We start from the raw sequence: 23,418 nt of genomic DNA on the forward strand, positions 1-23,418 counted from the left end.
CCCCTCACCATTTTAAACACAGTACAAGCAATCAAAACCTTGAATGCCAGATTTGAGACTGCTGGCAGGCTTGGAGGACAAACCTCTGAAATTCAAGGGCTACTTCACATTAAAAAAAAACCCAGGACATCACTGACCACAAACTGGTTTGAAAATTCTTGAAACTCAGCTGACACAGTGAACTGCCAATGCTAAAATCTTACTCAGAGGAGCCATGGAGTTACTCCATGGCTTAAGAATGTTATTCTAACTGAGAAATCAACTGCAACAGAAGAGCCCTCTGTCTAAGATGCAAGCAATGGTATCCACATGGGGACAGTCCCAAGCTCCCCTCTGCATCACACCAGTAGTGCAATGAGCCCCTTCTCACCAGTTCCTTCAAGATTTGAAAAATACCACTGCAGTTCTCACTCAGAAGAATAAGATGCTGAAAGCTTCAGGCTCACTTAGGTTAGAGGCTTCCGAGGACAGGAACTTAGTGCTCACTAAAATACTGGACATGGGTAACTGAAAACTGCACAGAAACGTCAAGGCAAAAAGCAAACACCAGCAAACACCAATCATCAGGGTTCATAGAATCAGACAACCACACAATCATAGGGGTTGGAAGGGACCTCCAGAGATCATCGAGTCCAACCCCCCTGCCAAAGCAGGGTCCCTAGGACAGGTCGCACAGGGAGGCATCCAGATGGGTCTTGAATATCTCCAGAGAAGGAGACTCCACACCCCCCTGGGCAGCCTGTCCCAGTGCTCCCTCACTGGGAAAAAGTTCTTCTGCATATTGGTGTGGAACTTCCTGTGCTCCAACTTGAGGCCATCGCCCCTTGTCCTGTCCCTACAGACCACTGAGAAGGGGCTGGCTATTTCCCCCTGTCTCCCACACTTGAGATATTTATAACCATTGATCAGATCCCCTATCACTCTTCTCTTCTCAAGGCTTAACAGCCCCAGTTCATTCAGCCTTTCCTTGTAGGGGAGATGCTCCAGGCATTTAATCATCTCTGTAGCCCCCTCTGGACTCTTTCCAGGAGATCCCTGTCTTTTTTGTACTGGGGAGCCCAGAACTGGATACAGTTCGGCTTCTTTCAGACGTGCTGTCCTGTTTTCTTCCCTGTTCCTGGAGAAATCCAATCTTCCTGCTAACCCTGAAGTTTCAGCACCCCTAGATGGATCACTACCCCCACCAGCACAGCAACCTGCAATTTTCTGGAAACCCACTTTATGCAAACGTGATTTTGCTTTGAGATCTTCCCTGTGCATATCCAGCAGCCTTGCTTTTCTCAGGAAACTGAATAAACTTCCTAAAAGGTTCAGAGTAAAGTTACTCACTTTTTACTTCTCATTATGGGAAGTCTCGTAAGATCTATTGTTCTAAACACAAAGGCAATTAGAAGTTCTTTTAAATAAGATACTGCTAATAGAAGCTTGTCCAAGGGCCATCAGCATTATTATGTGTGGTATTTGAACTTGTGTATATTATCTTACCTCAAGTTTCCATGCAGTCATTTTGAGGGTAAAGGAAATGCCATTCAAAGCAAAAGCATTCCAGCAGTAAAAGCACAAGCCCTTTACACAGCGTTCACCACATCTCACATCAAACGCGGGTTTATGGATTCCAGTTGGAAATCGTGGCCCTACATCTGCCATCTGAGGTCAGCAGAAAGCTTGAACGGAATTAAGTGATATTCTGTTACATAGCTGATTTATTCAATGTTTTTCCAATCAATTTCCCTCATTTCCAGTGGGCTAAAACAGGCACAACCAGCCTGCATTACCCTGCTGTAAGGAATGACTTTGAAAGAGTTTCCTCAAATGTCATCTTACTAACTTTATCCAAGTGCCAGCTATTCAGATAAGAATGTGCCTGCTCTCAGGAAATATCCACAAAGCAATAAAATGAAATCCTAAACCACAAGTGAGGGTTCAATTCTTACTTCTGAGCCACTGGTATGATCTGCATCTCATCCCCTTTGCATCTCATACTCTCTGCCACTGTTAACTACACCCTCAGAAAGGCTAAAAGGGAGTAGGGTCATTGCAAATTGAACTCTAGAAAACAGGGAAGACGTAAAATTCAAGAGATACAATAGCTCAAAAGTGTTTATATTTGTTCTTTTCTTTGGCAGCTTGTGCTATATTATATTGGCCCAGTACAGTGATAACCGGAAAGGACTGAGCTGCCAGAAACAGGGAGGAAACTGGAAACGTTTGGACCTGGCTTGCAATACCAGTAACCGCCACTGCTGGGAATCAAACTACTGTCAGATAGCCTAAAGGAGCCCAGAAATTGCAGACTTCCAGCAGCCAGCTAGCAAATAATAGTCTCCAGGATGTCTGGATGGGAGCAGAAGGATCCTTTTTTTTTAATAAAAAAAAAAAAGTAATTTTTCTGAAGCAACATAGAAAAGATTCATCTGCCAGCCCTGTTTCAGTGATAGAAACCAAAGGCTTCTTAAAAAACAAATAATAAAATATCCATCTCCAGACTTTCATATCACAGCAAAACCAATCCAGAATGGAAATGCCAATTCTGCTGATGCAGGCTCTGCAAAATAAAACAGCCAGTTTTGCCTTTTTCAGTAGAAACATGTGTTGCGAACCACATACCCTACCAAACAAACTGTGGTGGCAATGAAGTTCCAGCTACTGTTTAAAACACCCCCATGGAATCAGGCATTAAGGTATCCAAGTTGTTAAACTTGAAAATTATTCTGTCCACTCTGGAAATGCAAAAGCTGAAAGGAAAAAAAATCTCCTTTTACTGTTCTGTGCTGCATAAGCAAACAACCAGTTTAAACAACTCACCAACACAAGAACACTGTGGCAGAACCACCCCACAACATGCACCAGTGCTGCTCTGTATTTTAGCAAGACATTTACACAGTATCTTAGATAGTTTCCTTCAAAACTAGAAGTCAGCTGTTAAAAATCGTCTCTCTCTTGCTGTCTCATATCATAACATTACCTTAACCCTAAAAAAGCTCGAGTACCTGCTACTGCAGGTAGGTACCACAAGGAAAAGACAACTGTGTGCTGGTTGGGAGCCAGGACCAACACCTACTGACATCAGAAAGCCTCCTACAAAACATGGTGGGTTTGGATCAGACCCTAAGGCATCAGTTCCCACCTTTGATGGAGACAGAACAACTGAATAAACCAATTTGACTTCAAATCATTCAGATCTGGTTTTAACCTTGCCTAGCCAAGATGGTATCCCTCCTCGAGCAAAACCAGAAGGATTTCAGCAGCCAGCACTAAGTGGGGGTTTTTCCACTAGTCACCTTCTCTCTGGTTCAGTTTTTCACCATCAGAAACTACCTGCAGCTGTACTTAGTGTTTTTCTGCAAACCTCACAGCTTTTACAGCACTGAAGATGAAATCAAGCCTGGCAAGAACAGGAGGAAGAAAGCAGTGGTAAAGAGCAGTACGGTGCTGAGAACATGGTGGGGTGGTAAGCCACTGATGAAAATGAAGATTAGGGAAGTACAAGAACCAAAACCATCTTTCCTTTAAAGACTATCTGGTTATACAGTGGTATTGCATCTATAAATACATGCTTGTTCTGCAAATAAACCCTTTGGAAAGGTAGACCTCTACAGTCACAGATATTTCAAATCAATCCCCATGCAGAACAGCAGCTTTGTTTTTAGAGGCATCACAAGTTCAGGCTTTTTGCAATAACAACAAGGAACATAAAAGATGCATAAAATGTAAAGATCACATCTGACACCAAGGCCCAGCAGCGTGCTAATAAAGATATGCTGATAGGGCACAAAGTAATTTAAGGATGACAGGGCCTGGGCTGGGTGAAACCACCAGCCTTGGAGAAGTTCTCAAGTGTCTTCAACAACCAAACAGAATCACGCACAGAATCACAGACTGGTTTGGGCTGGAAAGGACCTTAAAGATCATCAAGTTCAAACTGCCCTGCCATGGGTAGGGACACCCTGCACTAGCCCAGGTTGCTCAAAGCCCCATCCAGCCTGGACTTGAACACTGCCAGGCAGCCACAGCTGCTCTGGGAAACTTGTGCCAGTGCCTCCCCACCCTCATGGTAAAGAATCTCCTCCTAATACCCAATCTAAACCTAACCCCTTCCAATTTAACACCATTCCCCCCTCACCCTATCACTACCTGCCCTTCTAAGAAGTCCCTCCCCAGCTTTCCTGTAAGCCCCCTTTAGGTATTGGAAGGCCACTGTAAGGTTCCCCCAAAGCCTTCTCTTCTCCAGGCTGAAAAACCCCAACTCAGCCTGCCGTGCAACATCTCTTCAGGAAACGCAGATATCGCAAGCATCACAAAGACTAAGTTACATCACATCATGCTGCTGCAGGAGAGGCACCAAAACTCTCCACCAACCACAAAGTAAAATACTTATGCCCCTTTTTTGTAAGGGAGAAGATGCTCAAAGGTGTCAGCGACACACCACCAGCTGCTCAAGGCAGCCCCGCAACTGGTACTCCTCTCCCCAAGTGAAATTCGTGCCTTGCCCCTTGTTAAAGCAATTTAATCTCCCAAAGTTTGAGTTTCCTAAGGGGAAGTGGGGGAATGACACTGCCTGCATCATAGCTGGATGTTTATGTAGAGCGCTATTTTAGTACAATGAATTAAGAGCAGTCAGGAACACAGCGAACCGGTGACAAGCTGGCATGGATTTGTGGAAAGTTACACAAATTCAGTTACACAAGTTTTGCCTGGCCTTAGCTATCCCCATTTTATAAATAGATAAAGAGAGAAGGGGTTAGGCAATTTGCCCAGTATCAATTAGCAAGTCCTGAACAACTTCGTGAAATCTCAATCTACTTCAAGCCCTTGGTGACCCGGCTTGCCCGGACAGAGCAGGCAGGCTGTGTGCCTCCTGGAGCACATGGTAACAATACCAACTGGTTTTATAACCTGAAGATACTGTGTTATTGTCCCTGCAAAAGAAAAGCCCCACACGTGGAGGGACGGGTGCCTTTCAGCCTTCAGCAGACCCTTGCTTCTTCACATTCAACCATGGAAGGGTGGGTGACAGTGTTATTTAGTATCACACAGAATCACAAGGTTGGAAAAGACCTTTGAGGTCATCAAGCCCAACTGTTCCTGTTCTATGCTAAACCATATCCCTGAGCACTTCATCAACCCGTCTGTTAAACACATCCAGGGTGAGTGACTCAACCCCCTCCCTGGGCAGCCTGTTCCAGTGCCCGATAACCCTTTTCAGTGAGTAATTTTTTCCTAACATTTGATCTGACCCTGCCCTGGTGCAGCTTTGTGCCATTTCCCCTTGTCCTGTCTCCAGTCACCTGGCTGAAGAGACCATTGCCCACCTCTCTACACCCTTCTCTCAGGTAGTTGTAAGCAGTGATAAGGTCTCCTCTCAGCCTCCTCCAGGCTAAACATCCCCAGCTCCCTCATCTGCTCTGCTCCTCATAGGATTTGCCCTCCAGCCCCTTCCCCAGCCTGGTTGCCCTTCTCTGGACACATTCAGGGCCTCGATGTCTTTCTTATAATGAGGGGCCCAATGGATAAAACTGGGGGGAGGGAACCAAAGGAAAGGAGTTAGTCAGCACCCAGTCTCAGTGGGGTGTTAATGCCGTGCCATGGCTGCAGCACAGTTCGTACCAAGTCTCATCCACCCTGGGAGAGGTCCCCTCAACAGCCTCCATACCTTTCCCATCCCTTTCCAGTCCATTAAGACTCTCACTTCAATAATGTATAGGTTCTGCAGAGTTAAATAAACTGAAGAATATAAAGCTTACTTGGAGAAGTCTTCTGGTCTATGCAGCGATATTGGTGCCGACATAGTTTATGTTGACAAAGTGTGTTTTTACCCATGCAGCTTTTAGCCTCCAGGGAGCTAATAAATGCCAGGGCAAAGAGGTTTTATGCTCTGATTAAAAAAAGAAAATACAATAATTGCCATGGAGAGGCTGGAACACAAAAGAATGCTGCTATCTCAATTTACATTGCAACCACCGTCAGCGCAGCCCAGAACAATGGTATCTGGGAGAGAGTCACTCTCTCTCCAGAGGACAGATTAATTCAACGTGCAGGGAAACTTCAAACTGTGAAAGCGATACTCTGACTTGTAACAGGCTCCAAAAACTTGGGACTGAGCCACAAACCCAAGCCAGTACCCTTGGGGTAGTGGGGGGGATAAGGAAAAAAAGAATTAAAGAAAGAAAAAAAAAGATGTTAAGATCAACACAAACAGGCTCCTGCAGTTTAGGTCTCGCTGGTCAGCTGGATCTGTTAAAGGCAGTTTTAGGCCTTGGTTCAGTGGATGCACATTTTGAAAGGAAAAGGAGCTACAGTTAAAAATAGAGCTGTGAGTAAAAATACCAAGTTCTAGGTCTTGGGGAGGAGTCTGGAGCTGGTTTGTGCAGGCCAGTAGAGGCATTTTTAACATTCCTACTCGCAGCAAATGCCCCTGAGCTCACAGATTTCTTCAGCGTCACCCTGGTACCTGCACCCACCTCTGCTCAGGGTGCTCCTACCAGCAGCTTTCACCTCCGGGTCACAGCCTCCAGTTCCTAGTTACAAACAGAACCTGGGAAACACTCCATCAAGCTGGGTTTGCTGTTCAGCTTTAACAGCACAGCCCAAATTAACAAGAGGCTTTTAGAGCAGCTGAGGGAGCTGGGGGTGTTTAGCCTGGAGAAGAGGAGGCTGAGGGGAGACCTTATCACCACCTACAACTACCTGACAGGACATTGTAGAAAGGTGGGCGATGGTCTCTTCAGCCAGGTGACAGGGGATGGGACAAGGGGTAATGGCCTCAAGCTGTGCCAGGGCAGGGTCACATTGGATGTCTGGAAGAAATCTTTCACCAGAAGGGCTGTCTGGCATTGGACCACCTCCTGCCCAGGGAGGGGGCTGAGTCATCGACCCTGGATTTATTTAAAAGGTGGGTAAACGAGGTGCTTAGGGATATGGTTTAGTAGAGGACAGGTACAGTTGGACTCAGTGATCTTAAAGGTCTTTTCCAACCTCATGATTCTGTGAAATAGTTTTCACTGGTTCTACCTGTGTCATTACAGATTTCCAGACAGTGAAAGGTTCCCGAGTAATTAAATTTGCTGTCAATGAATGTGGAGGCACAGCCCAGCAGTTGGGGTTCCTCCACAATAACAATGAGCACTTTTTTTTTTTTAAATAAACATCAAAGATGACCTATGGTTTGTTTTTTTTTCCCCAAAGAATTACTTCCAGTTTGAGATTTGCATTCCTTATATTTACACTTAGGATTTACATTTCTTTTAAGACAAGAGACATAAATTGTGTCAAGCAATAGGAAGCTGGTGGTTGAGTCACCGTCCCTGGATGTGTGTAAAGAAAGGGTAGATGAGGTACTTAGGGATATGGTTTAACATAGGATGGGAACGGCTGGACTTGATGATCTCAAAGGTCTTTTCCAACCTTGTGAATCTATGAAACACACAGGAAGAGAAAGTTGTGAAGACCAAACACTGAAAAAGACCTTAACATTTTGATAGTGGGATGGCAAAATGGGAAAGGAATCATTACCAAAGAATTGAAATTATTCTTTCCTTCTACACTATTTGCATTTTTTCATGCCACCAAACCAGCTCCTTCAAGGGAGCTGCCCATTCCCTCTAACCCTCCGGCTTCATTCTGCAGCTGATCGACCTTTTCTTTCCAAACTCCACCTCTGGTGTTAACTTTCCAGCGAAACTTAAACACATTTGTTTCATGGGAACGCAGTGATGTCATCCAGCTGATAACTGAAGCACTCAAGGATCAACAGAGTTATTCATAATGTGCATTAGTATTATTGTCAAAGGCAAATGCTTTGATCTTGCTGAAACAGAACTCGCTATATTTGGTTTGGTTTCCTTCCAACATTTTTTCCTCCCCAAAAAATTCAAGAGAAATTTGGCTATTTCATCCTGGGTCAAGAGGAAAAGAAACTTAAGTGTCAGAACTTCTCACAGAAAACAAAACCTCACATTACAACTATGGCAGGGTCTTCTCTAGTTATTCAGTCATTCACTAATTTTAGTTTCTTTCAAGTCACCAGCCACCTTTGAAGAAAGGAAGGAGCTTCCTGCCCCTGCATTGAACTTGCTGACCTTAAAGTTGAGTTTAGATGCTCAGCAGTGGCTTGTGAAAAAGTTATGGGGTTTTTAAAGAGGGAACTTTGCCCATCTCGCAACGCTGCTTCCGCAGGACATGCAGAGAGGTGGATTCCATCATTAAACGGCGCATGGATACGCCACTAGGAGAGAGCTCAGTCCAGGGAGGCATCTACAGGTCACAGGTAAAATAAATCCTCTGAAACTCGTATGACAGAATCATAGACTGGTCTGGGTTGGAAGGGACCCAAAGGATCACAGAGCTCCAACCCCCCTGACACAGGTAGGGACACCAACCTCCAAGCCTGGAGCTACACAAGGCTGCCCAGGGCCCCACCCAACCTGGCCTTGAACACTTCCAGAGGCATGCCATCCACCACCTCTCTGGGCAGCCTGTTCCAGCCCCTCACCACTCTCACTGTGAAGAGCTTCCCCCTACTATCTAATTTAAACCTTTCCTCCTTCAGCTTCAATCCATTTTCCCCTGTCCTGCCATTATCTACCCTTTTAAAGAGTTGATTCCCCTCCTGTTTCTCTGCTCCCTTCAGGGACTGGAAGGCTGCAGTGAGGTCCCCCATCAGCCTTCTCTTCTCCAGGCTGAACAAGCCCAGCTGCCCCAGCCTCTCTTCACAGGGGAGGTGCTCCAGCCCTCTAATCATCTTCGTGGCCTCCTCTGAACCCTCTCCAACAGTTCCACATCTTTCTGGTATCGGGGGCCCCAGCTCTGGACAGGGGATTCCAGCTGGGGCCTCACAAGGGCAGAGTAGAGAGGGACAGTCACCTCCCTGTCCCTGCTGGCCACCCCTCTGCTGATGGAGCCCAGCATCCCATTGCCCTTCCCAGCTGCAAGATCACACTGCCGACTCATGTTAAGTTTCTCATCCACTGTGACACCCAGGTCCTTCTCAGCAGGGCTGCTCTCAAGTATGAGCTAAGCAAGTGGTTTTCATTAAACTATTAGAATTATTTCCCAACTCAAAGTTACTCAAGCAGACAAAAATATGTGCACAGGTACCTATGACCAGTGAGCCTTAAAAAAAGCAGCCAAATCCTGGCATCCTCATGGGAGAGAAACGAGCAGGTTTCTGCCAGGCTGGCAGAAACATCAGCACACTGCTCTAATGCAACAGCTATTTGCAGCCTCTCCCTGAACATCATCTAAACCTCCATACAACAAATCCAGAATGTTGCATCTTGGCCCCATTATGGAAAAAAGAAAGTAGGATTTTACTGGATGAAGTTTGGTCCTTTGAGCATTTTAGGAGCCACACCTTGCCTTCCATCAGCTGCCACAAGGGCTGAATTATTTACACCTCATTAGATATATAACAGCAGGAGTTAAGAGCACTGGGAGACTTAAAAGGCAAACCAGAGCAACTTCAGGTTTTAAACACAAGTCTTGTATTTTAGCTGCTGTGCTCTTCTGTAAACAGGCTTACTGCCTTCTGCTGAGGGACAAGAACTACCTGTTAAGAACTGGGCACTGCAATGCCTTCTGCCTCCTGATGGAAAATCTATGCTTTTCATTCCAAGCCCCAAACCCAGGCCAACACACGCTTCTCCCTGACGTGACAGTCACTGTGGCACGGCCACACAGCCCTGTCCCTTACCCCCCACAGACTGGCCTGACCCACTGCTCTGCCTCCACTGGCACAACAGGGCACTAAAAAGAGACAAGGTAACTTAGCATAAACAGATAGGGCTCTTTCTAGTTAAATACAGGAGTGAAATAGTTAAACAAGGATGCTTGCTGAGATGGCAGGACCAGATGCAAGCTCTGTGCTCCAGCCAGAGGCAGCACAAGGACTGGAAAGGTACCACAAGATGCACAGGAGAGCAGAGTCTTCCCCACCCTGTCCCTCAGCTTGCACAACTACTTCCAAGACTTGTTCACAGAATCATAGAAGGTGTTAGGTTGGAATGGACCTTTAAATGCCATCTAGTCCAACCCCCTGCAGTAAGCAGGGACATCTTCACTAGACCAGGTTGCTCAGAGCCCCATCACAGAATCATAGAATGGTCTGGGTGGGGAGGGACATCAAAGATCATCTAGTTCCAACCCCTCTGCCATGAGCAGGGACATCCCTCACTAGATCAGGTTGTCCAAAACCTCATCCAACCTAGCCTTAAATACTTCCAGGGATGGGGCTTCCCCTACCTCTCTGGGCAACCTGTGCCAGTGATCTACCACCCTCAGAGTGAAGAATTTTTTCCTAATATCCAACCTAAATCTCCCCTTCTCTAGTTTAAAACCATCACTCCTTGTCCTGGTGTTCCATGACCTCATGAACAGTTCTTCCCCAGCTTTCTTGTAGGCACCTTTCAGGGATTGGGAGTCAGCTATAAGGTTCCCCCCAGAGCCTTCTCTTCTTCAGGCTGAACAACACCAACTCTCACAGCCTAAACTCTCTCAACCCCAGTTTGGGCTGGGTTGGGGCAGCCAGTTACACAGGCACCCCACCATTCAGTTCCACTGAAGTGGATGAGGGAGCACCCACACGAGCAGTTTGACCAGCAGATCTTTGGTTAAGGCAAAGTTGCAAGTTACTTACCAGACATACCAATTTCCTTCTGATTAATGTATCCACTGCTCACCACAGTCCTTTTAAAACCACCTTACACACTGACGAAGCAGTGAGGTCTGTGCAGTCCACTTCCACACCCATGAGCTTGCAGTTTTAATAATCTGACTACCTTATGCTGAGAATTTTATCTAATCTACTGATTCTGAGGACTTTACAGTCAAAGGATTTATTCAAGCCGATTATCATCATTCCAGGATGTAATAAACTCTGGGTTGGGGCTTTTTGTTGTTGTTTTGGTTTGTGATTTGTTTATTGGTGGAGTTTTTGGTGTTGCTTTATTTGTTTTAAGAACTGTGCAGTCTCTTGAAGCTAATGTTTTTATCTAAGTCTATTTACCATCACCAAACCATCTCTCTGGATCCACAGTTACACCTAAAGTTCCTTCAAAGCTACTAGCAAAGTTACCTGCAATTTGCACCGAGCCATCTTCTCCAAGTAGAATATTTCCTGCTTTCACATCCCTGCAGAAAGATAAAGCAACAATAAGTGGAAGTCATTAAATCTTTCCTTCAACCAACAAAAATACATTAGAAGGTTATTATTACTTATATTCTCTTTCCTATATTAGCACCTCCTGCTTCCAATCATGGAAAAACCAGTAGGGACTTAACACCAATTGTATCTTTGGTAGACAGACATGAAGTGGTATTTGTCTGATTTCTAGCTTGCAGCTTTAAGTTCTGTGCACAGGAAAGAAATAAACTGAAACACTTATCAGAAGGTACCGTCAAAACCACAAGGAAAGTGGTTTGTCCTGGGTTAAGGTAGCTAAAAACATGAGAACAGAGCCTAGCACTCTGTGGGGAGACTTCAAGAGACAGTGAGTTGGTCGAGTCTCACTACTGCCAAACGCATCCTTCTCTGTCCCAGGCTTTCATCTCTTGCCCTGGAAGAGTTCATGTGCTTCCTCAGGAAGTCAGTGTAGCCCTACATACTGCTGAAAACCCAGACAGCTGAAAAACATCTTCCCTTGTGGCTTAATGACCTGGACCATGTTACCAAGGGTCAGGTGAGCAGAGCTGGTATGACAGACAGCGAGAAGGGGGAAGCAGGGCCACTCAACCTTCCTCCCAAGTCTCAACGTGAGTGAAGAAAGTCCCAACCAAAGTCAACAAACACACAGGAACATCCAGAATGTGTTGTGAAAATTACTGTACCATCCCCTTTCTACCCTAAAAAAAGCTCTGGTTTCTTAGGCTCTCCATCCTCAAGGGGAATACAACTTTCATTCCAAATCGGATTTGAACCCTTACAGCTGATTTTCACAGGCTGCTCCCCAGGCAAACCAAGAGAAGGACCTTTCTAGCTGTCACCTGTGTCCATCAGCATGGCTGCTAGGCTTGCACCAGCTAGGAAACCATGCTGACCTGGATCTGGCACAGGCAGGTGCTGTCTTAAGAAAGGCTTTGAGCAAAGCAGCTGCCTGGAGAATGGATGCCAGTGAATAGACAGCGATTCACAACACACCTCACCTTAAGGACAACAACCTGCATGGAAGGCAGAAGAAGAAAAGGAGAGAAAAAAGGACAGAACAAGCAGATTGTCTCTCTCAAATGCCTTTCACAAACATTCAAAATCCTTTCACACACAAAAAGTCAAAAGCTATTTTTTCTCTCCTCCCTTGTGCATCATGAGAACAGAACTGGCATGATGACCTGGCTGAAGAGCTCTGGCAATGTCCTTCCTGGCTTTGCTCTTCTGAAGAAGAGCCTGGGCCACTGCCAGTTCCAGACCAGGATAATTTAAACACATCCTCTCCAGCTTCAGCATTTGTTAGATTCTTCCCAACACCCCATGTAGGGCATTGGCATGGCCAAGCTTTCCCCTAGCATACAGCAGAACAAAGAGTCAACACAGACAGTCCCACTAAAGGTTACTTTAACAGCAAACCATGGCTGAGAGCAGCCTTCAGCCCTCAAACGAGTCCTGCCCAATGTACCCCTCTTGCTAGCAGTGACCATCTTGGAGCTCAATCCCTGTCTGAGGCACAAGCGTAAGAGCAAGTAGAGGAAATTCCTAATTTGCTTTAAGAATTGAGACCACTTGGATAGATGTATATGGAAACATTGAAGGTGTATGATGAGACAGCCTTGAGAAGCTAACTTAGCACCAGAATGGCAGTCACAGCAGTAAGACACTGTGACAGCAACGTTGGAATAAGCAGATAAAACAATCACTGCCAGTCAGCTCCAGCCCTGCTCATTTTACCTTGGCCAAACACATGAACACACATTGTGGAGGGAATCAGCTTTCCCCCCAAAAATCATTATTCTGTTTTCTTCCTGCAATTAACAGCTAGAGCCACTGCAGACAAGAAAGTATCAGCACTGTAGAGGATGGAGACTTAAGGAGACAGAGGGACCTGAAGGGATTAAATAAACAGTTACACTACACTCCTCCCCCGCCCCCCCCCAGCATCCATCATCCAAATCTACTACAACTGGAGTTGCAGAGAGTTAATCACCACAAGATACACCCCTGACTAACCCCTGCACTCCCACAGAGTCTGCAGTCCACAGTAGTGCAGGAACAGAAAAGCTCCTTGCCAAATTTAGGTAGATGCTGCCTTTGGGACCCAACCCCATAAACGTGTGGTGCCATGAGGGCACAGCGCCCAAATCTGCTGCTTCACAGAATCATAGGGGTTGGAAGGGACCCTCCAGAGATCATTGAGTCCAACCCCTCTGCCAAAACAGGGTCCCTAGGACAGGTCACACAGGTTGGTGTCCATACAGGTTAGAATATCTCCAGAGAAGGAGACTCCACAACCCCCCTGGGCAGCCTGTCCCAGTGCTCCTAGGTAAGGATCTGGCTCACACAGCACCAACTGCGCTTGGCACAGGCATGGCCATCTCCAGGAAACCCCCCTCGCACCAGCACTCATTCAGAGGGAACAATGGATGTTCAGGAAACATTCCAATCCTACTGGAAACATCTATCCAGACAGTTGGTTCTTCCACAAAGCCAGGATGCGTGAAGCCCGTTCAAAGTTGCCTGTGAGTTCCAGGTCATGGGAAAGCAACAGCATGCCCAGAGGTTGCCTGTGAAGTAATTGTTCTTACTGAACATGGATGCAAGTAACAGTCGTTGCCTCTTCCACCTTACTCCAAGTAGCCCAGGAGTGTTTTCCCAGTAAGCTGGGCCATATGGTACTGTACAGCCTTTCCAAACTTCCCCCGATGGCTTCACAGCATGTGGAGCTCAGGGAGCCAAAGCAGAGCACACCCAACAACGAAGGAAGTGCCAGGGAAGTTTGTAAGCAGAACTGAGGATGAAGTCTCAGCTACCGTGTGCTTCAGAGTCCAAAAAAAACCTCAGGCAGGTTTTACTGATGGAGCAACACAAAGCAGGACCAGAGCATCTTACTATAACAGCAAACTGGACAGGGCTGGAGCACAAAAAGCAGCAAAACAGACACTCAAATTAAATCCCACGGGGAAGAAGAGTCAGAGGACTCTAGTCCCTTAAGACACTCCAACAGAGACTTGTTTTCTTTTTAACTTCAGCTTGGATTAATTAAAAATTGCATATTGTCTCATTGGAAACAAAAGTCAGTAAATATGGTGCTTCAAGCTGATTCAAGAAATTAAAACAAGTTGTTGCTACAATAAGAAAGCCAGGAGGCCAACAACAGCCCACTGCCAAATATCCCAGTTAAGCTGCAGAATTAAATCACCACTTGATGTGGCATTTCCTTCTGGTGACCAAACTCCCTGGAAAGGCCATTACTCACCCCCAAGCCTGGTATATACTCCACCCCAGAGCAGCACATCAGATGGGCAGCAAGCTGTTTGGGGACACAGACTCTGTTTTGGAGTTACTGTGCTAAAAAGGCAAGTTCCAGCTTTCCCACTCCTCAACCCAGCGCGTTGGCATCATGTCACATGCTGAAACAGCGCCAGGTGAACACCAAGCAACACTAATACTGGGTGAACGTATGCTGGTGTCACTGGTAGTACTGGGCAGGGAAGAGAAGAACGGTGCTTTCCTGTTTATTCTCCTCAGAAGATGCTTCTAAAACTTGCAAGTTGACTGGTGAGAAGTTTGTTACTCCAGGATATGGTTATTGCCAGGCGTAACCATTTGAAGGCACTTCCTATTAATGTGGTAATGACCATATCCTGGGCTGATACATTGGGAATAAAACATGTGCCTCTGGCATAATTACTGTACTGGGAACAGGAAGCAGCTTTAGGCTGTAGTGTAAACAGTAATTATACTGCATTTTAAATGATGTTACATAAGGAGCAAACTCTTTCTTGCCAGTAGCTTAACAATCACTACTGTTATTCTGGACATTCGTGGTCTGTAGCCATCACCTTCCTCTCTTCTAAAGCCTCCCAGAACCCTTCCACAAGATAATGATTGTGGTTTTTATTTACCTCATACTTCACAACCAGAGTGTGAAGAGAGGTTTGGACTCACTCCAGTGCAAAGCTGGATCCTCCACATCAGCCTTGAAAGGTTTCGCAGCAGGGCAGAAATCCCTCCTCATCTGCATTCCAAACTGGTTTAACTTCCCAGTTTGACCAAAAGCTAACGTACCAGTTACATCACATTAACGCCTCCAGGTTAGGGCTGGGCCATAGGCATTAGATGTTATATAACCAGAACTGATCTGCAACCCAACAGAATTACAACTGAGCATCCAGCTACTGTAGACTTGGGAGCGCAGGAGAGCAATGATAAGATGCTCCCCAGTTTCATGTCCAGTGTTCCCACCCCACCCCCCCATTTTTCAACAAGATGGGGGCAAACCACAGGCTTGTTCCCACTGTAAAAAGCCTACACAAGTCCTAAATGCTCAGACCTACCCTTATCCATCGCCCTCAGTCCTTGTAGTGACAACATTAAGGGAAAAAGCAAGACTTGCTGGACTACAATGGAGAGCAGTATTATCTGAACATGAGCCACCAATTTGCATCTGCAGCCCAGAAAGCCAACTGCATCCCGGGCTGCATCACCAGAAGTGTGGCCAGCAGATTGAAAGAGGGGATTCTGTCCCTCTGCACCACTCTGGTGAGACCTCACCTTGAGTACTGTGTCCAGCTTTGGAGCCCTCAGCACAAGGAGGACATGGACCTGTTGGAGCACATCCAGAGGAGGGACACAAAAATGGTCCAAAGGTTGGAGCACCTCTCCTATGAAGACAGGCTCAGCCTGGAGAAGAGAAGGCTCCACGGGGACCTTATAGTGGCCTTCTAATTCATGAAAGATGCCTGTAAGAAACCTGGGGAAGAACTGTTCACGAGGCCATGGAGCAGCAGGACAAGGAGTGATGGTTTTAAACTAGAGAAGGGGAGATTTAGGTTGGATAGTAGGAAAAAGTTCTTCACTCTGAGGGTGGTAATCACTGGCACAGGTTGCCCAGAGAGGTGGTGGAGACTCCATCCCTACATATATTAAAGATCAGGCTTGATGGAGCTGAGCAACCTGATCTAGTGAAGATGTCCCTGCTCACTGCAGGGCGGTTGGACTAGATGCCCTTTAAAGGTCCCTTCCAACCTTACTCATTCTATGAGTCTATGACCAACAACCACCCACAACTCCACAATCCTGCCTCATGCAATAAAACTTCTGACTACAGACTTAAAAGAACCGATGTTTGTACGAAAAGCAATGAGGCATGTTAAGTTATTGCTTTTTAAACAAGCCTCTTAATATTGTTTGGAAATCAAAAAGGATTCGCTTGGCTTGTGTTCAGAAGTCTACACTGGGAGCAACAGCTAGGACAACGTGTTAAAGCCACTGCAACCGTGACACAAGTGACATCAAGGACACTTCTGTAGCCTAGCACTGAGGGGGAACTGGCACAGGAAGGGCAAAAGGGAGATAAGCCCCATTACGCCTTCGCTCCCAACCTGCTTGTATGTGCCTGAAGGATGCAGTGCTGGCTGTCAGCACAGCCCTGAGTCATCTGCCCATTAGCTGCAATTTACATCAACGGGAACAATAAATGTTCGTGGACTGAAGTCTATAGCGCGTCATTTGGCGTGAGGAAGGAGGGGCTGGGGCTGCCAACTTGTATTAGGAAAAAAAAAACCCACCAAGGTACAAGATACAAGAGTTACTATTTTCTGTTAACAGTCACAAATAACTGGAAATATTTTCATTGAATGCAGCCAATTGTGGGAGCTGACACCGTTCTGAGTAAATGCAAAGTGCTTCCAGAATCACAAGGTTGGAAAAGATCTTTAAGATCATTGAGTCCGACTGTTCCCATCCTAAGCTAAACCATATCCCTGAGCACCTCATCTACCTGTTAAGCACATCCAGGGTCAGTGACTCAACCCCCTCCCTGGGCAGCCTGTTCCAGGCCCCAACAACTCTTTCAGTAAAAAATTGTTTTCTAATATTTAATCTGACTCTGCCCGGGTGCAGCTTGAGGCCATTTCCCCTTGTCCCATCTCCTGTCACCTGGCTGAAGAGACCATCGCCCACCTCTCTACACCCTCCCTCCCTTCAGGTAACTGTAGGTGGTGATAAGGTCTCCCCTCAGCCTCCTCTTCGCCAGGCTGAACACCCCCAGCTCCCTCAGCCGCTCCTCAGAGGATTTGCCCTCCAGCCCCTTCCTCAGTCTGGTTGCCCTTCTCTGGACTCGCTCAAGGTCCTTGATGTCCTTCTTATGGTGAGGAGACGAGAACTGGACAGAGTACTCAAGGTGTGGTCTTCCAGGACAGTATGTCTACTTACAGTTAAATGTGAAGCCAGTTGTGGCATTATACAGCAAGTGAGGACTATTCTCTAATATCGATCGCTACTCTCCCTTCAATGACCTGCTCTTACCTATGGCACCTCTTCCCTCTGCCTCATAAGCAAAGACATAAAAAGCCAGCTATATGCAACAGCCTTACCATTTTAGATAGGGCTGCAAAATGGAAACTAAGCTTGGAGCGTGCAAGCAGAGCAGTATTTTTATGCCCTCAAATGCCAATGTATTCAGTACCACAGAGGAGAACTGTACTGCAAATGCTGTACATTAGCACACAACGTTTCTGCTCAGAAAAGCCCTGTGTAGCAGCATTTTCATACCACAGGGTCGAGCCTTAAGTCCCAAACTCTTGGGCAAGGTGCATTTACTGCCTGTTATAGTGCTGCTGGTAACTCTGTGGAGCTGGACTCAGGAACATCTCTCAAAGCTTGAAGGTCTTCCAACGGCAGAGAGCTGGCAAAGCAGCTTCCCTACTCCTCTCTCCATCCCACCCCCTGCTGAGGCAGGCACAAGCAGGAGAAGAGAGGGCCAAGTCCACAGCTTGCTTCATCCCTGCTCATCCCCAGCCCTCTCAGCAGGCCCTAGCAGCCACTGGCAGCCAGGACCAGCAGCAGCAGCCAGGCTACTATAAATTACAGCAGGGGACCAGCCCAGCGATGCGCTTTATTGCCTGAGATCAGGCAAGCACAGCGACCGCTTCTCCCCCCTTCCCTGAGCCGCTCCGCCGGCTGCTGGGCTGCGGTGAAAGCTCAGGGAGCCACATGCCAGCAGCACAAGGCAACTCATGATTTACTCCCAGTCTCACAAACAGCAGAGGCATTTTTAAAGCCCCAGCTTCATGGGGGCTAGGTAAGGAGGAGTATTTAAAGGCATTTTGACTGTCACTGCAGTGTCTGGAGGAAGTTAGATGAGTAATGAGCAATCCAGTGTTATCAGGAATTCATGAAAGTTCTTTTTGCTTCTTTTAAGCAGCACGAAGTGAGGCTGCGAAAGGCAGAAGTGACCTGTGGCTTAGCAAACGGGGCAGGGGGCACGTAGACAAAGGCTGCTGGAAAGGAATGTCAGCTTCCAGCAGGACAAGCTATACACTGAGTACATTGAACACTTGTTTTCTCTGAGCCCTTCCCTTAATATCCAGGCAGATCACACTCAAGAGCAGTGAAGACACCTCTTGGAGAGATAACTGCATCCAGTCTCCTGACACAGGTATGAAGGCTACATGAGAAATTAATCATAGAATCATAGGGGTTGGAAGGGACCTCAAGAGATCATCGGGTCCAACCCCCCTGACAAAGCAGGGTCCCTAGCTCATATTGCACAGGGAGGCATCCAAACGGGTCTGGAATATCTCCAGAGAAGGAGACCCTGCAATCCCCCTGGGCAGCCTGTCCCAGGGCTCTGTCACCCTCACTGGGGAAAAGTTCTTCCGCTTGTTGATGTGGAACTTCCTGTGCTCCAACTTGCAGCCACTCACCCTTGTCCTGTCCCCACAGACACTGAAAAGGGGCTGGCCATTTCCCCCTGCATCCCATACTTAAGATATTTATAAACATTAATAAGGTCCCCCCTTAGTCTTCTTTTCTCTAGGCTGAACAGCCCCAGCTCACTCAGCCTTTCCTCATAGGGGAGATGCTCCAGGCCCTTAATCATCTTTGTAGCCCTCCTCTGGACTCTCTCCAGGAGATCCCTGACTTTTTTATACCAGGGAGCCCAGAACTGGACACAATACTCCAGGTGGGACCTGACCAGGGCAGAGTAGAGGGGGAGGATCACCTCCTTCGACCTGACAGCCACACCACTCCTGATGTACCCCAGGATCCCACTGGCTCTCTTAGCCACCAGGGCACACTGCTGGCTCATGGCCAACCTGTCATCAACCAGGACCCCCAGGTCCTTCTCCACAGAGCTCTTCCACTGTATTTTAGCCACAACTTAAAACACCTTTCAGAGAATCCACAATGTACTTCCTAGGTACAATCTCTCCTGATTTTTTGCCCTCCATTGCTGCAGAAGTAGATAGTTTGGGGTCCAAGGAACCATGCTGAGAATCCTGATTCATTTTAGGTTAAGCCACTGCGTCAGCTCAGACAAGGGAGGTCTCACCAAGGAAACCTGCAGGAGATCTTCCGGAAATTCACTCTGTCATCTTAGTTATCTGAATAGCTCCAGGGGCTGGGAAGATGCTGAGGCAGCAAAGAAAGAGTTCCAGACCTTGGGCTAACTTGATGCGAGTCCCTGACATGAAGCAAGACAGCAAGCAGCGTGTCACATCCCTTGCTGCACTCCTGTCTGTCACAGCATCACCCTTACTGCAGCGCCGGCAACTTTCCTTCCTCTCAGCAAGTCATGTCCAGCTACACTTTCTGTTCCTGTGCCAACTTCATCTTTGGTAGTTCTGTACCCTCCATAATTCCTCCTCTTCCCATGTGGTTACATGTTTAACAATGGTGAAAGGGAGGTGTGGTTCTGTGCCAGCTCCTGTCTGCCTTGGACTTTACTTCCCATCCATCACCAGGCCTCCAGCATCAGTGCTCCAGTAAACTCAACTGCACACCAGGTGAGGGGGGAAGTTATCCCAGCTAAAACCAAAACCTTAAAAAACCAAACCACTTCTCAGACAGATCAGCTCCTTCAGCCAGATGACAAAGGGCTACAAACACTAGAGCTACCCACATCTTCCAACATGGGGACAATCTAATCATACCCACCCTCATGGTCCTGCTTCTTCCTCTTACAAGAGAGGCTGTTGCATCACATATTCACCCCACTGCACATCACTGCTGCAGTATCAGCTTATGGCAAGGAGGATTTGCTTGGCACCCAGGGTTCCTGACAAGCTGCAGCCCTTCAGCAGTCAATGCAAGAGAGAAGCTCCATCTCTAACCTCATCAACACTTTTTAAGGTTTCCCCTAGTCAGTCAGAACTTCAATTTTTCTCTTCTATCACACACAAGGAAAGGACCCTGCCCAGAAGGGTTTAAAATCCAGTTTTTGTACCACTGAACAGCAGCTAAAAATGTACCAGGGTTTCTTCCACAAATTCATCTATTCAGCCCTTCCATTTCCTGATCCTGCTTCCTGAGGACTGCAGTGGGGACAAGGCACAAAGCTCCTTTAACAGCTGCTGCATAAAAAGCAAGACACACAGCAAGCTCTGGAGTCACAAGGTCTGCCTCCAACCCCTGGAGGCCCAGATATTTTTGGGAGGCCCTGTCTTAGTTCTTGGTAACAGAGGAAAATAGTCAAGTTCTAATGTAGCCTGACATCCATGTTTTGCATCAAATCATTTAACATGCAAGGAGGAGGGCATGCTTTGTGTGGCAATACTAAGGTTGGACACCACTGTGCTGTGGTATCTCCTGCATGTTCTTAGCATGCTCAGAAACAGCAATTTCCCCAGTCCACCCCAGCTGGAGCACAAGATGGATCAGGTAGCAGCAGAAGCAGGATGGTCAGTGATTCATACATCTCCCCTGCCTTGACCCTGCCATGATCATAGAATCCTACAATCTCCTGAGCTAGAAGGGACCCATAAGGACCAGAGTCCAACTCCCGGCTCCACACAGGGCCAGCCAAGTCAGAGCATGGGACTGAGGGCATCATCCAGAAGCTTCCTGAACTCAGTCCAGCTCAGTGCTGTGACCACTTCCCTGGGGAGCCTGTCCCAGTGCCCAACCACCCTCTAAGTACAGAACCTCTTCCTAACATCCAGCATAAACCTCCCCTAAAGGAGAGACAAAGGTTCATTCCAGTGAACACAGAATCAACGCGGATCAGATAAGGCCCAAAAATTTCAATACAGGGCAGCTCAAAAAGGTCCTAATTTCCCAAAGACAATAAGCATGCCTACTCTGGAGAAGTGGGATGTATATCTACACACACATAAGGCCCAAGACATTCCCCTACACAGCCAAAAGGCATCTGTATCTACAAAGCTACTCACAGCTCTGGCTCAGCAATGTCTGCAACGTGACACAGGAGGAGAAATTTAAGACCTCGCAAGAGACTTGCCAGCTCAACCTCCCTCTCCAAAAATCTAGATGATAATTTCAGCATGGCCAGCATAGAAAGAGGGAAGCTCTCCTTATTTCATCCAGCTTAAACCAGAGAAAGTGGTTATAAAATTGGGTACCTGTACAATGGAAACAGTCCTCTAGGCACTCCAAGTTGAACTTGGTGATGCTTTCCACATTGCCAAGAAATGACAGATTTTCTCTGTGACTGTTCTCTATTTGCTGTCCTAAACATGTGTGGGCATTGCCTCTCCCTTGTTTTTCAAAGTATTAAACTTTAACATTAAAAAGTAAAGTTTTAGAACAGCTCTGTAGGCCAGGCTACAATTTGATTTGGTCAACATGCAAAAATAATTTCTGATGCAGCCTTGCAAAATTTTCAAGCCTGCTTGATACATGGCCACACAGATTTAGCAAGTGACCTTTTTTCTCATGCTTTAGGATAAAACATGAATAAAAAGACTGCAGTGGGCTGAATAAATGCAGGTTTTAGAATCTATGAAGGCCAGAAAATCTGCTGCATCACACCAGCAGACAATAGTATTTTGAAGCAGGTGATTCACTTGATGCACCACAGTACTAAGGATGAACACCAGTGAGTTAAACAACTACTCTACTGCTGGAGAGAAGCTGCAAGAGTCTCTACTGGTGGTTTTTTTCCCAGTAAGCCACACCAGGTAAAAGCAGTGACAGAAGAAAGATGCTCTGAACAGAGTGGTCACACAGACCTGTGAATGGCACTTGGTTTCTTTCAAGTTGAGAATCAGTTACAATTTCACCTGGTACAATTAACACTGCAGACAGTGAATGAAGATTACTCCCCCTGAAACACATCAAATCCAAACACTCCTGACAACTCAGGAATTGCTAGAAACCCTATTAGCTGCGTGAGCAAACTCAGTCATGGATCACTGACCAGAACCTGTCATTGCTGCTGAACCTTGTGGAGATGGCTCTGACCTCTCTCTCTTTGCTCTTCGTGACTTTTTCCTGCTTCTCATCTTCATGTAACAATGGGGGAAGGAGGGAAAATAACCCCAAAATCACCTCCCTTTTAAAGCAGTGCATCGTAGTGGTTTTCTCCTTGGACTAAAGGGTAAGTGCAGGACATCCAGTGACAAAGTCCAGAGGCAGCACCTGGGTGCAAGGAGAGTGACGTAGGGACAGACACCTCAACATAACAGACAGCAAGCGCTTGGCTACAGCCATCCCCCTCGAGCAGCAGCAAAGACCCTCGCAATGCACAGAGCCCTTGAGGGTTGGGGCACTGACATCAGCCTGGAGCTGCTGCAGAACACCCCCAAATGCTCCTATGCTTTCAGTATTTGCCACCAGAGTTTTAATCTCCAGGTTTTCCTGCTTCAGAGCAGACACTGCCTTTATCCACTTCGAGGAAAACTGTCTCCACGGGAGTTATTGTTTCTGGCTGGCTGCAGATTTGGGATTTACATCTGGTTCATATTTTCTCTTTGCAACCACAGAGAAATTATTTATTTTTTTTAAAAACAATGACTTTCTGGATGATGCAGTGGAAGAAACAGCCACCACGAGAACATGTTGGTTCATCAAACCACTGCAACATGCCCCAGTTTCACTGCCACGTACAAAGGGTGGAAATTTGGTGGTCCTCATGCCCTTGATGCTACTTGGCAAGGTGTTTATTTGGGGGAACAAATCCCCCACTATAACCTAGAGCAGCATCTTTTCTTCCTTTCCACAAGACACCCAAGAGTAGCATCTCTATTGTTCTGGCTACTGAACTGCTTAGAAATTAAAGCTTTAAAATTTATATTAACAGCTATCTCTAAAGGTCATTTCTGCCCATCCCTTACTGTAAGGAAGAAGACACTGAAGTACACTTCTCTGCATATAAAATTCCACTGCCCACAGCTAGTTTTCAAATTACTAGTGTACTGACTTAAAATCAAACCAGCAATTAGAGGTGAAAGGCTCCACATCCTGTTACCCATTCCTCAACCCTCCCCTACCCAACTTCAGTCCCAAAACGTGCTCCCCAAAACAAGATT

General features: G+C 46.6%; 1 protein-coding gene across 2 annotated transcripts in view; it reads right to left on the reverse strand.

The window, feature by feature from the left end:
• The window catches only part of OXSR1 (oxidative stress responsive kinase 1), a gene marked incomplete at its 5' end in the record, with an annotated part of 103,999 nt that overhangs the window by 29,463 nt on the left and 51,118 nt on the right, over nucleotides 1-23,418 (reverse strand). For both annotated transcript variants that reach the window (XM_084280147.1, XM_084280148.1), the window contains one exon: nucleotides 11,072-11,127. In XM_084280147.1, the coding sequence (XP_084136273.1) occupies nucleotides 11,072-11,127 (56 nt within the window). The remainder of the gene's footprint in view (nucleotides 1-11,071; nucleotides 11,128-23,418) is intronic.

This window comes from Gallinula chloropus, assembly GCF_964237585.1.
Source record: "Gallinula chloropus genome assembly, chromosome: 2".
Lineage (NCBI taxonomy): Eukaryota > Metazoa > Chordata > Aves > Gruiformes > Rallidae > Gallinula > Gallinula chloropus.